At 43.0% G+C, this 17,473-nt stretch overlaps 2 protein-coding genes, 1 long non-coding RNA gene and 1 pseudogene across 4 annotated transcripts in view; all 4 read right to left on the minus strand.

Annotated features, from left to right (window-relative positions):
• The window catches only part of LOC311030186 (uncharacterized protein), a 426,559-nt gene that overhangs the window by 23,807 nt on the left and 385,279 nt on the right, over positions 1-17,473 (minus strand). The window lies entirely within an intron of this gene.
• Positions 679-1,406, minus strand: LOC311030201. The gene is made up of 3 exons (XR_014598948.1): positions 1,096-1,406; positions 942-1,003; positions 679-831 (listed from the first exon to the last, which is right to left on the minus strand). It is a non-coding gene; the product is annotated as an uncharacterized lncRNA (long non-coding RNA).
• LOC311030181 (kelch-like protein 10) lies at positions 7,920-11,046 on the minus strand (annotated as a pseudogene). The gene is made up of 5 exons: positions 10,892-11,046; positions 9,608-10,091; positions 8,681-9,277; positions 8,388-8,537; positions 7,920-8,295 (listed from the first exon to the last, which is right to left on the minus strand). The product of its transcript is annotated as a kelch-like protein 10 (transcript).
• LOC311030219 (stonustoxin subunit alpha-like) lies at positions 14,572-17,454 on the minus strand (the record flags this gene model as incomplete). Its single annotated transcript, XM_084035856.1, has 3 exons — positions 14,572-15,719; positions 16,910-16,956; positions 17,225-17,454. The coding sequence occupies 3 exons, from the start codon at positions 17,452-17,454 to the stop codon at positions 15,205-15,207; spliced, it is 792 nt and encodes a 263-aa protein (XP_083891982.1). The 3' UTR covers positions 14,572-15,204.

The following is a 17,473-nucleotide window of genomic DNA, read 5'->3' on the forward strand; positions in this document are numbered from 1 at the left end:
CTTTGTTGCTGTCACTGTTGTCCGTATAACTTAATTTGGACCAAGTTCAACTTTAACTCACCTGGAGGTCATAAATATGTAGGATGTCATGCAGCGCCTCTGCTATCTTGCCGGTGTGTTCTGCCTTCTGTCTGTATATGGCCAACAGTTGTGGTGTGTGCCGGTCAAGCTCAGCATAAAACTGGTTCCGTAGATTGACGTTTGTGATGCGGTGGAACTCTGCACAAACCTACAAAACAAAATAAAAAAACACAATAGGACAAATGAATTGGGATGAAACATGTTTAGAGAGGGCAGACTGAGAAAGATGTGTAAAGATTGGTAGAAATGAGAAAGAGTGAGCCTCTTTTACCTGCGATTCCATACGAAGAGCCGGCCACTTCTGTAGGAACTCCTTCACCATTTGATCCCCCTGAACCATCTCTTGGCGACGCAGGGCAAAAGTCATCAGTGTGATAGTGTTGCCCCTGAGAAGGGCGGCCTGAAGTCACACAAGGGACATGTAAAAACTGTGTCCTGCTTGTGCACTTGCACCAGCTCTACACGTGTCTGTGTGAAACCACGATAAATGAATTTTCAGTGCATTAATTAAAGAAATGTACAAATGCAGGAGGTGTAGAGACATGGCAAAGGACTAACTCTTGAATAATGGCTATTTAGTGCTTAAATAACTGTGTCTGGGTGTCTGAGGACACAGCACCCAACTTTCACTTCCACTCCATCATTTTAAGTGCTTACTTTCAAACTAAATTAATTCTCCTACAAGTGAGTTTAAATAATTTGGCTTACCAAAGAAAAAGGTCAGTGCTGGTCAATATTCTCAACTTGATCCTGTGGAAACAGATACAATAAGCAGTAAGAAACCAGTTAAATTATGTAGGCTACTCAACAACAGCTTTACAATTTATTAACCCAGAATCTCAAGTGTTAATATAACTTACCAATAAAGTTGTTCTCAGATGATATAAGTGACTGTAGGTCATATACAGTCAATTACATAGATCTTCAAATGCACACACACAGACAGACTTGATTACCGTATTACAAATAATAAAAAAATGTTAGCGGAAGCAGCACAAGCTAAATCTCAGTTACCTTGATTTGTGTGCATGCTCGCTTCTCTGCATCCACTTCAGCCTATGAGGAAAGAAAAAATGGAGGTTCAATGTAAGCTTGCAGATTGCACAAGCTAACCAACTTCATGTCCATGCATTACTACGGACGTAACTAGCACTCAAGTGCATAAGTTACTGAGTCGGCTAATGGCTAAAACTAGCTGCAACTTAACGTTCGTTCGTCTTAAAATAGCTACTAGGCCTACGTTAGTTCATTCGGGTACATGTAAGAAGAAGAAAAATATTTACCAGATAAGGGCGCTTCACATAAATATCAGCGCCACACAAAGAAACGCTCCCTGAAAAGAGTTACGAGCTAACATCGTTAACGGCGCACGCGCCGCAATTAAAAAATTAGCGCGAATCACCGCGGCCATTGCCCGGTACCCTAAATGTGAAAACAGCGCAGTCAAACGATTAAACACTTTATTATTTGTGATACCCATGCAACGTTATAACAAGCAAAGCAGTTTTAACAAGTTTGTTTGGTTTACTTACAAGTTAATCCATGAACGAAGATGAGACGCGGACTCTCGCACACGGCAGCCATCTTGGACAAAAAAATTTGCGTCGGTCAGGGCAGCAGATTCACAACGTCGTGACGTCATGACGTCCGTGTACGTAGCGTTTACTCAAAAGCGACCATTGATGGGGATTACTTTACTCATAAATTCTATGCCACAGAAAATTAAAACTAGATTAATTGTTCACATCACTGATTAGTTATAAGTTATTTCAACTATTAAACAGATTTTAATTATTGTGCCCTCAGTCCTTATAAGTTAGTAGTACTGTTGGGGTTTACAGTGTATTTATTAGCTTGGGTAAAACAAATTTAGTTTCTATGTCATTATCCAAACCTGCACATACTTTGTATTTTTTTTTTTAGGTTGTCCCACTTCTTTTTAGCCTGGTGGGGCTCCACCTTCCCCTCCAGGCCCATTTTCTGCAGGATTGTTCTAAACAAGACAGAAGCATTGACAAAAAGTAAACACACAAGATCACATAACAAATATGTAAAGATTCATCAGTGACATCAGACAGACAAAAAATTCCCACCCCCATCCTAAAACAACGTGATCCACATGTTTATATTTGTACTTTGATCTTTGGACAGGATTTGGGTTCATTTATTTAACTTTTATATACAAATATGTATAGAGAACAAATGGGCTATTTATTTATGCCTCAACAGTTACCTCCATCCAAGTGTGGCCGTATTTTAGGCCCCTGTAAACAGATGGTCGTTCTGACCACGCAGTTTAATAAGCACCTCAGTCTGCTCCTTGCTCCCTACAACACGACAACATGTAAAGCACATTTCCTGTTATGTCAACAGTTAAAATGATTGTACGATATACTAACTGTATCAGCTGTAATAATGATCATACGGTTAGCTCTGTATTCAATTCAAACGTTTACAGTTTTACAGCCTAGAAATACAGCGGGGCTCACAACTCATCATTGGCTTTATTATGCTCAGCTGAATTCAGCTTTGGGCGCAGGAGAGGAGCGAACTTTAGCCTACACAACTCAACAACGAGAACAAATTAACCTGATGTGAGGTATACCTACAACATATCCACAGTTAATAGGATATAAGTTACCATCCTCTATCTTTAGGCTTTAACGTTACTTTTAAAGGGTAACGTTAACTGAGCTCCTCGTATCTTTTTTTTTTTCTGAGCTCCTAGTATCAACAGGTTAACGTTAGCCTTAAGCTACATCACGTAGCTGGCCCTACAGTCCGGTGGCTACGTATTAGCATAATTAACTTCACGTATTTTAACAGTCAAATATGTTATAAGGCCCCTCGAACTTCTGGCGTTAAGCAAAAACTCGTTACTTACATTTAAATGTGTATTCGGCACTGCTGCCGCTGCCGCCGGTACCAGAGCTGCTGCTATTAGTCGCCGCCATTGTTGTTGTGAACAGCGGGCCGCAAAGCATCTTGGGATATGGGAGGCCGCGAAGGATGGTAGCGGTGCATCCTCCGAATGCAGGGGAAAGGAGGACGCATTTGGAGGCTGCATTTGGAGGAGCCTTCGAATTTGGACGAATTGGGACAGCCTTCGCGCAGCGCTGTGACGTAATCGGCCTTCAAATGCACCCTCCGAAGGCTGCAGCCCCTGAATTGAGACAGCTTGTTTCTCAGTTCAGACTAGCAAAGAAAAAAAAACAACCTACACAGAAAGTGCATAGGTATAAGAAACTTCATCTGATTCTGTCTATATTTCTTAGGAGATCTCATCGTTTTCTAGGTTCACCAAAATTTAGGAAATACATTAGAACACATTAAATTAATTATTATGACTTAAAACAATTAGTTTTGACCATAAATGAAATCAATTATTCATGAATTATCATGTTAACAATGATATTTTTAACAAACACAGTTTATGCATCTTTTTAAACCTCTATTTATCCTTTATCATCAGTTTTTAACTATTTTAATTCACCTTTTTAATATTTAACTCTTGAACATAAAATTAATTACAGTTTTTATACACAAAAGTGCATTTTTCTTCATCAATAAATGAAATATACCACACCAGAATGGTGCTGTTACCATTTGCAGTGGCTAATAACTAGGGCTGCCCCCGACCAAGGATTTTCTTGGTCGACCACTGGTCATCATTTAGAGCGATTAGTCGACTAATCGACGCATATATATATATATATTTTTTTTTTTTCCTCCCCAAATTAGCCTGAGCGACTGAATAAATAAATAACCATTAATTTTACAAGTGCACACAGCTGCGCGCTTTAAATCTGCCGCCTGTTAATGACACTGGCAGATTATTTCAGATTCTAATTATTAATGTGTCAGAAAAAATCAGCAAGGGGACTGTCGGAACATTCTGAATATTTATTTAAACACGTCACACACACACACACACACACACATCGTTGATGTAACAACAAATAATACAGCCTTGAAAACTAAATTAAACAATATTTTCGTTTCTTTTCAAAATCTAGATAACGAAAAAAATATATAGGCTGTCAGATTCGAAAGATAAATATAACAAGAATTCAAATAAAAATGAATAAATAACCATTCGGCAAAACGAAAACACTTAGGATAATTAGTGCAAATACACAGACCAACGGTGAGGTATAGCCTAAGCTTACATGAAATAAAAACTCAATGAATATAAAATAGGCAAACATCGTGAATAAACGGAATAAATATGTATTAAGCAAACTGAAACACTCAGTGCAAATAAACGGAAAAGTAGCCCAAACAACTTTCTACATTTTCCTTAAGTCAGTAGCCAGCACAAATGATGTAAATCACACATTTCGTTTTGCACAAGCAATTAACTCACAGTTATATCCCCTCGGCTCTCAGTTTCCTCATATTATGAGAAAGGAACACAAGTTTGTCCACATTGTCGGGGAGAAGTGAGCTCCGCGTCTTGCTCACAATGAAGCCGGCCTTGGAGAAGATGCGCTCCGAAGGTGTGGACGTGGATGGGATGGAGTGGACACGCTTAGCTGCTCTGGCCAGCTTCGGGTAGCGGTCCTCGTTTTTTTGCCACCATGGGAGCGGTCCTGATTCCACTTTTGTTTTGTCCTCCAAGTATCGTTTCATCTCACTGTTCTGTTCTTCTGTCGGCTGCTCTTCATCTGTATTCATCAGCATGGATATTTCCTCCTGCTTTTCCCGCTTCTTTTTTGGTGCAGGGCCGGGTTCGCTGTCATCCCCACTGTGCTCTTCCTGAGCAGGTTCTTCTGCTGGAGCTAAACTCTCAGCCAAGTCCAACACCGTTGTGTATGCCTCGTCCCGTTTCTCCACCTCAAGGAATGACAGGCTTTTAAACCGTGGATCCAAGACAGAAGCTTGGATGTATATGCTGGTCTCGAAATTCCCTTTGAGCCCCCATCTCTTGTCAATTTCTTCAGTAAGCGTTTTCTTCATTGCGGTCACAGCCGCGCTGTCATCATCGCGCAGCAACAGGTGGCGTCTTTTCATGTTTATGATCATGGGCAGCGTGGCAGAGAGAGATGCATTAACATCCTGCGAAAGCAACTCGGTGAGCGTGACCATCGGCTTCAGCACCGAGACGATGTCCTCCGCTATCCTCCAATGGGCTGTGGTGAGATCCAGATCGCGGTCAGATCTGTTGGTGGTAACAGGGTCGGAAAGCACAGCTGTGACCGGCCACCTCTGTTCCAGGAGACGCTCCAGCATGTAGTGAGTTGAGTTCCATCGCGTGGAGACGTCCTGAATGAGTTTATGTTCCACAACTTGCTGTTGTTTTTGTTTGTCGGTCAGAGCTGCTGTAGCCTTGGCACTTTTTTTAAAATGTCCAACGAGACGTCTGGCAGCTGCAGTGACTCGGCAGATCGGGTCTTTTTTAAGAGCCGCATTGATGCACAGCTGCAAAGTGTGCCCTGCACAACGAACTCCCTGGACATTACCCCAGGACGGGTTATAAGACAGCTGATCCGCGCACAACACCATGTTCGCGGCATTGTCGTGTACAATAGCGGCCCTTTTTTCTGCAGGGATGTTAAAGTCCGCCAGTACGTCACTGAGTCGCTCTGCTATGTTAGCAGCTGTGTGGCTCACCTCCAACACTTTTGTTTCCAGCACGAATGAGTGCAGTCGCCAGTCATCGGAAATGAAATGTGCTGTGACTGTCATGTAACTGTCCATCTGGTTAGATGTCCATATATCCGTTGTGAAGCTGAGTGCTGTACAGCTTTTAATCTTGTCCAGAAGTGTTTCTCTTGTAGTGTTGTATTTGCTTGTAATCGCGTGCATTACAGTGTCCCGTTTAGGGAGACTGTATCCTGGCTCCAGGAATTCAACCAGTTGTTTGAATCCATCACCACTGATAATGTTAACAGGTCTCATGTCCAATGCAATAAAGTCGGCTATTTTGTCAGTGATGTCTCTTTTCCTTTTGTCGGAAAGAGGGGGTTTCAGAATTAGCTTTTGCTGCGTCATGGATGCAGTGGAGGATGCCGTGGAGGTGGATGGCGCGGTGTCTTTTCCGCAGTAAAGTGGATGCGCCTGTTAGTAGAGAGATTTACAATAAGTAAAACACGGTGAGCTGGATAATTTAGCTTCCGTATAACAGTAATAATTTTTATTTATTTATTTATCTGCTTTCAAACTTCGGCCGCCATGGACAGGTAGCTAGGCTAGCCTTAGGCTACTTACATGTTTCAGGTGGTAGGTCATGTTCGTCGTGGACGAGTGATAGGCAAAGTTTTTCTTGCAAAGTTTGCATGTGACCTTCTTGGGGTCATCCTTGTTCTTTTCGAAGTGATCCCATATTTTAGACGTCTTTCCCGACATGATTGGCTATTAATTGTTAACTGTCTAACCGCGATGTCGAAGGGACCTGCCGTGTTGAAAAAAAAAAACACCGACAGTGAGCGAGTGTCACGACTTCCTACAAATTAAAAGCCCTCCAGCCTTTTAGGCCAGCCGCCAGTCACATAGATTTAGATTTTCACTTAATTTTGAAAAGACACGGCTCCAAATGTTTTTTTTTTTTTTTCCTGCGACCAATCGACTAATGAAATTTTGGTCGGCTAATGATTTTTTGGTCGACCAGTGCTTGGTCGACTATTTGGGGGCAGCCCTACTAATAACACAAATAAACAGTTCGAATGGCATAAAAAATTGATTAAACTGCATCTTCTCAATGTAAACCGCATGGAAAATTAGCCTTAGCTTAGCGATTAGCATGGCGACTAGCATTACCAAGCATAAAACAATGGACAAAATAGCATCCCAACCTAGCAGTTAGCATGTCGCGGTTGCTGGTAGCTTTAGCATTTCAAGCTAGCGATCTTTTTACAAACGATAAACTACGGTAGAAATTGCACAAAGTAACAGAAAAACATTGGAAGGCATCATATGGCATATTTTAAGCAACATAGACCATCATAACCCAAGTTAATAGCACAATAAATTTTTTTCCATCTGAACGGCTACCGAACTAGAAGCTAACTGTGTGCTAACTCACCGGAGTCTCATGCATTTTACTTCGCAAAGGGGGTTTTTCCTCGTCGGCTCACGGCTTATCGGGTCTGCCTGCAGACGTCTCTGCCGTTATCCGCAGCTTTCTGCTACTCTTTGCGTCGTGTTTTCTTTGTTTTAGCTACCGACTCCCTCGGTCTGGTTTATGCCTTGAGAGAAAATGGCGTCTGCTCTCAGGTGCAGACTTCACGCGATACCTGACCTAGGTTCACGCCGGATACAAACACTAGCAGGGGAATACTGCCATCTACTGGGGGTTTAGTAGAACTGTCTAAATGACAAATATAGGTTTAGTAACCTGATTTTTCATGCTGGTTACACATGTATTATATCATAGCCAAACCTGTTGTATATTAAGACTTACTCATTTGTATGCATTTTACTTTTGCTTTATGTACTTTCAGATGACAAGAATGAATGCGAGAAGTATGATTTTACTACAACTGCTGAATTGAGTGGCTCAGAAGAGGAGTTAAGGTACTGCCATGTTTATATTGACCTTTGAACTCATCACTCTATTGGTCTTTGAAAAAGCCAAAAATGTAAACCTTGGTGGCTTTTTAAATATCAAAATGCCAAATACCATAGAAGTATATCACACTCTTAGATATGCTGGAATACACATTTAGCAGATAACAGCCAACAGTTTAATTTTTTAGTTTGACTACCTTATAAAATTCCCCTTCACATGATATAAAACTAAAAGTTCACACAATCTGTCAGTAGCTGTTTGATGCAGAAAGACGTTTATTATTTATTATTTACATTTAAAAAAAAAAACATTAATAAACAGGGTGGATGGTGTTAGACAGAACGTCCTGCCTCCTCAGACTCCACAGGAACACTATCCAAATCTAAAAGAGGCAGAACATCACGTGGGACCAGATACTGGGCCATGTTGGGGAGTCCGGACACCACACAGCAGCTCAGAGCACTGCGGCCGATCCCCATGTCAGAGACCTCGGACCACTCACCAGTGGTCACGTTGTAACACTCCACGTTGGTGGAGGTGGTGATGCCGTTGAAGCCCCCGGCAACGAAGATCCGGTCATCGATGACTTCGATGCCGAAGTTGCTGCGAGGGGTCAACATGTGGGACACTTGGTTCCAGGTGTTGCTCCGAGGGTCGTAGACCTCCGCGCTGCGGAGCCGGCTGGCGCCATCAAAGCCGCCGACCTTTGGGAGGAAGAGGAAATGAAAAGGTCAAACGGAGATTGAACCAGTTTCTCTGAATCTCTGTGAGGGTCAGCAGTGTTTCCTGGACTTACAGCATAGAGGCGGTCTGCATAAGTAATGACGCCGAGCCCACTGCGGGCGCAGGTCATGAGGCCGATGGTCGTTCACTGGTCGGTCTCTGGGTTGTAACACTCAGCCGTCTGCAGGCACTCGTTCCCATTTAAACCGCCGCAAACGTAAACCTGGAAAAAACAGGAAAGGACTTTAATAGGATTTAACAATGAAATTATTTAAGAATTAACACTTTTCTTGGCTTCTACTGGTAATAAATCATCTGAAATATCGCTACACAATTGTGAGATAATGTGAGAATTATGAGACCCACCTTGTTGTGGAGCGTCGTGGAGCTGGCGTCACTTCTAACCTCCTGCATGGATGAAATGAGACTCCACTGGTTTGTCTCGGGGTTAAAGCGCTCTGCAGTGGAGAGTCGTTGATGCCCGTCGTACCCTCCCATGGTATAGATGCACCCGTTGAGTGTAGTGACGCTCACATAGCAGCGGTGGAAAAACATGGGCGACACCTCATGCCAGGTTTTTGAGCCGAGGTCGAACCTGCACACGCTGTTGAAACACTCCAACCTGTCGAAGCCCCCAACGCAGTAGACGCTCCCGTTGAGGAAGGCGGTGCCATGTTAGGCACGAGGACGCTCCAGATGCTGGGTCAAGCTGATCCAGTCGTTGGTGTGGACGTTGTAGGCCTTGATGCTGTCAGTCGGATCGCCGCCACTCCAGCCTCCGATGGCCAGCAGGACGGCGTTTGGAAGGCGAGGACGGGCGAGATGGTGGTAGACATCAGGCTGGTTTTGCATGACTTCTATGGCTTCCCTGACCATGCGCTGGCAGTCTGCGTTGTTACTGACCAGCTTATTAGACATCACACTGATCCTCATGTACTCTGTACCCATGGAGGCCAGCCGCACCTACAGAGAAAACAGGACAGAATGTTTGGATAGAAGTTCATGGACGGCAGTACTTTAGGCCGGTCCTTTTATCCTACTGAACCAAATCTATTCAAAATGTCATCATTATAAGCTGTATTCTGTTTTGGATCCACAGACTTGACAGCAGGATTAGTTTAGTGTCGGTTTTGGTCTCTTCATGGTATTTGTTGACAGTGAGAGCAATATGGAGCATGAAAGCAACATTTCAGGGCAGGACAAATGATCTCACTCTAGAGGTGGCCCTACAGACTACTGTTCAGTCAGGATGAAACCATGGAGAAGAAATCACGTGACAGGAAGTCATCCTACCTTAGATAAGAGCACAGCGATGTGGTCTCTCCTTTCCTGCAGTGAGCTGGCGATCCAGCGGAGGACGGCCTCATACACAGTCCTCTCGTCTCTCACTCTGAGGTCGTCTCTGTTCAGGATGGCACTGAGTTGCTGCACAGAGAGCTGCGGGAACTCTTCATTGAAAACGAGCGCCTCAAAGTGGTCGACGATGAAGCTGTAGGCCTGGCGGTGCAGTTCGGGGCAGAAGCAGACGGTGGTGAACTGGAAGATGCCGATGCAGTTCTCTGGGCAGAGCTGGCTCTCCAGGAAGTCGCAGCACTTTTGAACGACGCCCATCACATTAAACTGATCGGCTGCTAGAAGCAGCTCCTGAACGTTGTCCTCCGTCACTGAAACGGAGCCGGTGTATGCAAAGTCGATGAGGAGCTGCATCATGTCAGGAGTCAGGCCGGGGATGTTGAAGACCTTCTTGTCTGAAGAAGACCAGCGTTGGAAGAGAGCTCTGTGGGTCAGGATGAAAACACAAAGAAGAGGATGAGAAACTGACGTCAGCTGTTCCTTCTTTGCTTCACACTAATAACTAGGATAAAAATATAGTGGGGCGCTTTTCAAAACAGCAGCAGAGTGTAATATGACTGATATCAAGGATCCTCCCAGTTTACTTTAAACCACAACACTGACAAACCCAACACGCTGAATGACACACATGAAACCTGTTGAATAAATGACATCTGGAATGGAAATAGTGAATTATATGCATTTTGTAACAGATGTGTAACTTTTCTGAATGAACTCCATTCTAAAATCTGCTTTAAAGTACAGTAGTATGGAACTGAGAGACCAGCAGCTCAAATTCTACTTCACATTTTTAAAAAACAACAAAACAATAACACGTTTGGCAAACATCATAAATCCAACTTGAGCTGAGTCTACAATCGATGTACAAACTTCACATGTTGGAAGTTGATATGAGATGAATGGAAACAAGAAACCTCATTTGAGATGATATATCCAGTCAAGTCATTATATTTATAAAAACTATAGACAGACAGGGAAACTACACCACTGGTTGAATTCTGAATGATCCTTTCAAATATGTTACAAATATTCTCGTAGCCGTCTATCAGGTGTTTAATGTCCTCTTGTTTTTGTTTAAATCACAGATGCTCTATGAGCTTGTTACGTGTTGTGGCTGTTCTCTCAGACTTCACATCGCTAATCAATCAATTTGCTGTTACTTTCTGCTCATTTGAAGGATATAAATTCACAAGTTTCCCCCCTAATATCAGATAATGTACTCACTGGAAGTAGAGGCTGCATCGACAGAGGAAGATCTTGTGGATTTGAAATTCCACGTCTTCAACAGTGATTTCTGCGTCGCAAAACGTTCCCTCCAGACGTAAATCATTGAACCCTGAGGCAGGAAACAGGAAAGAAGAGTGGCGTTGATTGGCCATCTTGATTTGCTGATGATAGACTTGTTGTCTCTGGTTGTTGGTTTATGTGGAGATCAAGAGAGAGACTGGACACCTTCACAGATTTCACTTCTAGAATAGATGCTCATCACATCACTGTGTTTTGTGATTCATGCAGAATGTTATTGTTCAAATGTAGTTAGTATGTGTTTAACTGCAGCTTCCATCAGTCAGACAGCAGGTGAAGGTTCACTAAGGTGGCAGCAAAATCAAGATGGCCGATGACCCCATCTCCATCCCTCTTTGACGGAACTTAAAATACATGTGCGTGTTCAATTATTTATGATAAATCTGAGTATTATAATGAAATGGATCCTCAATACATTACAAACAGAAATCCACAGTGCACAAATCTAAACCATTTTAGTGGAGATCTTATAATTACTATGCTTATAGTAGATTGATAAAAATAACACAATATATCTTTTGGAAAAGCATGTAGCAAAACATTTTCACCCAATTCTAATCCAATAGTAATAATAACAACAATAATAATAATACATTTTATTGATCAGATTATTGAGAGCTTTGTAAATGATGAGGAGGATCTTGAAGTGGATATGCTGCTTTATTGGGAGCCAGTGAAGGTGTTGCAGGATGGGTGTAACGCATTTCTTTGAGTAACTTACACTTTGACTTCTAAAGAAGTCTCTTATGTCCACTTTTCTTTTTTTAGACATCCTGGCTGCATCTAATTACCAAACACAAATACGCACGCGCGCACATACGCACACGGACACCGATTCAAACGTAAATGTAAATGAAACCTCTGATATTAACATCCTTCTAGCTGACGTCAACCAGGCAGAACAAACTCCCAACTTCCAGTAGCGGACTCCTGTAGGACTCCTGACCGCAGACTAGCAGACCGGTGTGCAAGCAAGAAGGCGTGACGGCGGGGACGGCCAATCACACAGGCTTCAGCTTGAGCGGCCGTTTTCCGCCTGGTCCTAGTGCTCGACATGTCTCTGTGTACTATAGCTAACATTAGTTTTTTTCTGCCTTCAATGAAGTAACGCGACACATTTTTTGGCAGTAACGATAACGGCGTTATAATAATGAGATGAGTTATCAATGAGATTACTCCATCCATCCATCCATTGTCTACCGCTTATCCTGTATTTAGGGTCACGGGGGGGGGGGGCTGGAGCCGATCCCAGCTGCAATGAGATTACTCGTTACTGAAAAAAGTAACGGCGTTACTAACGCCGCTACTTATAATGCCGTTATTCCCATCACTGTCTATATCTAGGTTTGTCTCTGGGAAACATGGGAGGAACTGTGCTGTGTGCCTGAAGAGGATGAGGATGGCAGGTTTTCTTCTCATTAACTAATGCATGTGTGGATTTACGTATATTATTTGACTAAAGATGTGTTTCTAAAACACTCCTCCTACAGTTGATGCTGATCAGAGTCAGTCCAACTACTTTAAAACATGCCTGATAAAAGTGATACGTTTACATTCCAGTGTGTTCATTTCCAGGGAGTGGAGTGTGTTCATGCATGTTAGCATGTCTGGCTGCAGGCTGACAGCTTACTGATGACTGGGTTTTGTTGTTTTGGTTTCCTGTTTTATTTTGTAGTCCTTCTGTCTTGTGTTGTCATGTGCTTTGCTTCCTGTCTTGGTTTCCCTCCTTTTCTGTCTCCCAGCTGTGTCTCATTGTCTCGTCAGCCTTGCCTCTCGTTCTCCCCAATCACCATAGCCTGCCCTTGTGTTTCCACACCTGTCTGTCGTTGAACCTAATCCACCCTTATGTATTTAGTCTGTGTTTCCTTTCAATCTTGGCTTGGTCGTCTGTTTTATCCCGGATGTGTGTCCACCACCTGATCTGTCCTGCCTGTGTCCTGGTCTTTGTCTGGATTATTGTTTGAGTTTTGTCCACTTTGGATTGGATCTTTGTTTTTTTGATAGTGTTTTTGCCCCTGTGGCCTCCCTGAGTTTTTGGACTTATCATTTAAATAAGCATTTTAACTGCATTTGGGTCCATACCTCCTTCAATCATAGTACATCCATGACAAAAACACAACCACATTAACAAAAACACAACCACGTTAACACATTGTGGGAGTCTTTGGCCAAATCCGAATGTCCCCCTAAGGTCTAAGTCCTGAACCCTCAGGGACTTACCTGACGTCACCTGGTAAACGGTTGAGTGTGAGAGGCTGTGAGGACTTGAAATGGTAGAAATACAAATGGGACAGCACTCGGATTGTCACTTTACTTTGATGACACAAAATATATTATCTAAAAGTGTTGGGTTTTATTTCACGTTTTACAGCCTGATCTGAACGTCTTCCAGACTCTTATCATCCCAGACCAGACGTAACTCAAATAATGTGTTTACTTCAATAAGCTAAATTAAAATAACTGCTTGATGATTAAACCAGGTGTGTAGGATGACATGCCTATGATTTCAAGTGTTTTATGTTCCATTTTAAATCTTTAATGTTAAAGTTTCTGCTTAAATGTAATATTCCACACATGTGGCGTCCTCTTTGTTTACCTTTTTTTTTTAAGTCCTCCGGGCTTTCCCTGGTAACCCCGTGTTTCACGTTGCAACGCTATGAACTGTGGGTAATTCCCTCCGGCAAAGTCAGCATCGATGCTGATTTACGTAAGTGGGCATAAAGGGCTCAAAATGTCCACGAGCGAGTCCTCGTGCACGATGTGACCGTCAGGGACTCAACGGGAACGCACATCAAAGTCCGTGAGTCTGTGAGGGGCGACGTTTGGATTTGGCCTTTTTCTCTGAGGAAGGTTCCTAACTGAAGACGTGACCCGGAAGTAAACAAGTGGCCGCCATGATAAGAGCCGTTCAGATTCTCTAAATGCAAAGGAAAGGAGCTCCAATGATCCTTTCAGAGCTCCTTTAGGATACAACGGACCTTCCATTACCAAAGGAAAGGAGCTCCAATGATCCTTTCAGATCTCCTTTAGGATACAACGGACCTTCCTTTACGAAAGGAAAGGAGCTCCAATGATCCTTTCACATCTCCTTTAGGATACAACAGACCTTCCTATACAAAAGGAGTTAAAGTGCCACACACCTCGGCCGTTCATGAAAACAAACCATATGCATATTTAACAATCACTTTCATGCAGACATATAGTAATTGGAATTGTGTTGATAAATGTGTCTATTATAAGTGAAGGAGTTGCATTCATGAAGGACCACAAGTTGCATTTATGGACAGTTTGCAGTCTTGGTTTTGGGACACTCTGGTCTGAGTCTCATCAACGGCCCTAACTTTACCCTCAGGATCTACTTTTAACTCACATTCTTTGTATTATTATTTTATTTGAACATGTTCTCATGTAACTTCCTTATTACACAGAGCTTTTGTCTTTTTCTTATTTCAGTCGTTTGATTTGAATCCACACATTCTCTCATCTTGATCTTAATCAATTTCCGTTTGGAGAATATTATGCGTTACTCACTGCGTCTAGGCCGAGGTGAAGCTGACGATAAAATAGTGGCAAAAAGCCTCCGACCTTTATTTGGGTCCGCAGTGTCGGAGTTGCCCAGAGCCGAGATGCAGCCAGCGGACGCTTCTCTTCTTCCAAGCCTGTTGGTGACGCCGGATTCAATTCAACGGAGGTTCACTGCAGCAAAGTCAACATTTATACACGTTCACATGCATCATGCAGCCGTCTTCGTCAGCTGGTCTGTGTATCTCTCAACATCACCCAAGAGCAAGCGTTATAAAGCGTTGATGAATGGAAAATCACAGCTGCAGCATCATCATAGTTTATAATTCCTTAGTGGATTTAGCAGGAGCATTTTCTCCAACAATGAAGAAACAGTTTAATATGTTTTTTTATTTGTAATATGTTAAATACATTATGTTGTCTATTCTAACCTGTGTGTGCTCTGTGTTTCATGTTGATGGTTTTCACTGGACAGCAACTAGTTGCTCCAGTCACTAATGCATGTTCCTCAACACGACAAGGTTCAGTCTAAAGACAAAGCCATCCCGATATACTCCATTCATTTAAGTACATTTACACAAACATTAATACATTTACAACAAGTACAAGGAGGAATGAACCTGACTGATTACAAACTGCAATGTTTTCATTCACATCTTTGCATTGACTCTGAATGTAATCGCACCGCTTTGTGTTTGTTGTGAACAGTTTCAGAGACACAGAGACACTGATCCATCCCAGACTGCAAACCCAGGATAAAGAGGTTCAGTGAATGTGGTGTTGATGGTGTGGAGGTGGATCAGTTTGTCAGAGGAGACGCTGTAGAAGGTCAAGGTGCCAGCAGGACAGTCCAAGTACACTGCTACCACACCAGAGGAGGAGGAGGAGGAGATGAGTGTTTGTTTTGTTTTGTGCCAGACAGAGTAACGACCAGCAGAACAATACAGACTCCAGGACTGATCATTCCATCCAAACCCAGTGTCGTCTCCTCTCCTCTTGATTCCTCTGTAACTCACTGATATATAAACCCTTCCTCTCCACTTGACCTCCCAGTAACAGCGACCAGTCAGACCGTCTCTACACAGCAGCTGAGGCCATGAGACAAATCTGTCTGGATGATCTGGATATGACTGGTCGTCTGACACACGTGTCACCTCCCTGTTGGTGTCGTCCAGTTTGAGGTTTCTGTTGACTGTGTTTGTGTCCAGTTCCAGTTCACAGACATCTGATGGAGAGAACAAACACAATGCAGCTAAAGGTTATTGTTGGAGACAGTTGGGTGTTTTTTGGTGTGTGTTTTGAAAGCTTAATAAATATACTTTGGGTATTAGTATATGACATCACAAGGGGGCGGTAACTTGATGGTGATGGGTCACGTCACCCATTTCATTGATAAATAGACACCGGTGTGTAGTGGTGTGTTTTGTTGGATCGCAGAGAAAAACACAGTGTTGGGGAACTAGCAGGAGCAGATTCAGTTATTAATAGATAATTATTCATATCAATACTCAGTCTCAATATAAAGGAGTTTGTACTCAAATGCCAATAATTAATAACTATTAGAATATGAGTACAAACAGTTGAAGGATTTGTGAATTCTTCACAGAGAAGAGGTTGATATCATTCATTCTTATACAACATTAATAAACACAGCAGTATGTTCATAAGGGGTTTATTAACAATAAACAAAGAAATATATATTTCACACATATATATGTGTATAATTAGTGTAATATATGTAGAGCCGTTAGGAAAGTTGGATTAGTGAGAACGCAACCTGTCTGTTCTGGATCACTGACGATCAACAGACAAAACAAAAACGCGACAAAATTACATCGTTGGTCCTAAAAATATCACAGTTTGGCCTTAAATTACTGAAGATGGACACCAGACCAACCTGTGGTCTGGTCTCTGGACTAATGTGAGCTACTATCTAGACCTCTGGGGGACCACAGACAGTCTCTGGTTCCTCCACATAGTCTGGTCTGGTCTCTGGACTAATGTGAGCTACTATCTAGACCTCTGGGGGACCACAGACCCAGGAGACAACATCTGGTTCCTCCATTTAGGATTCAGGGACGTCAGGACGACAGGAGGACGATCTCAACGCTGAGACGCTTTAGAGACACAGAGGAATTTATCTCTTCAGTTGAAATATTTAAACATAAACCCGACTACGTGAATGTTGCGTGTTTGTCTCTGTTGCCGTCCGGCAGGAATTGGCGTCCGTTTGTGTCTCTGCGTTGACTTTGTGTGTAATTGAGTGTGAAAATGTGGCGTTTGGTGTGAACACAACACGACATCTTTACAGCCACGAAGAAACAAACGCTACATCCTGATAGAAACGTGATCATCGGATTTCAGTCATGAACACGTTCAAATCTGGAGCAGCTGAGTTACTGAAAACATACTCACACTTCCTCAGACCAGGTCTCAGTCTCTGCTGTCCCCCATGGTCCACCCTGCAGGAAGACATTCAAAGACCTCAATCAGGTCCACCATTAAACATGAACCCCAGTTCCTCAGTCAGAGACGGAGACACAGTCTGGAGCTGTTGTCCATCTGTCCTCACCTGAGTGTCCAGTCTGATGTCTGTCCATCTGTCCTCACCTGAGAGAGTCCAGTCTGATGTCTGTCCATCTGTCCTCACCTGAGAGTGTCCAGTCTGATGTCTGTCCATCTGTCCTCACCTGAGAGTGTCCAGTCTGATGTCTGTCCATCTGTCCTCACCTGAGAGTGTCCAGTCTCCAGTGTGGACCCTCCAGTCCAGCAGACAGCAGCTTGACTCCTGAGTCTCCTGGATGATTGTAGCTCAGGTCCAGCTGTCTCAGATAGGAGGGGTTGGAGTCCAGAGCTGAGGCCAGAGAAGAACAGCCGTCCTCTGTGATCAGACAACCTGACAGACTGAAGACACACACACTTCTGTCACTCCTGGGGACTTTACATAGACTTATGTCCATTTGTCCACTTTTTAAAATG

Source organism: Eutrigla gurnardus (assembly GCF_963514095.1).
Source record: "Eutrigla gurnardus genome assembly, chromosome: 19".
Taxonomy (NCBI): Eukaryota; Metazoa; Chordata; class Actinopteri; order Perciformes; family Triglidae; genus Eutrigla; species Eutrigla gurnardus.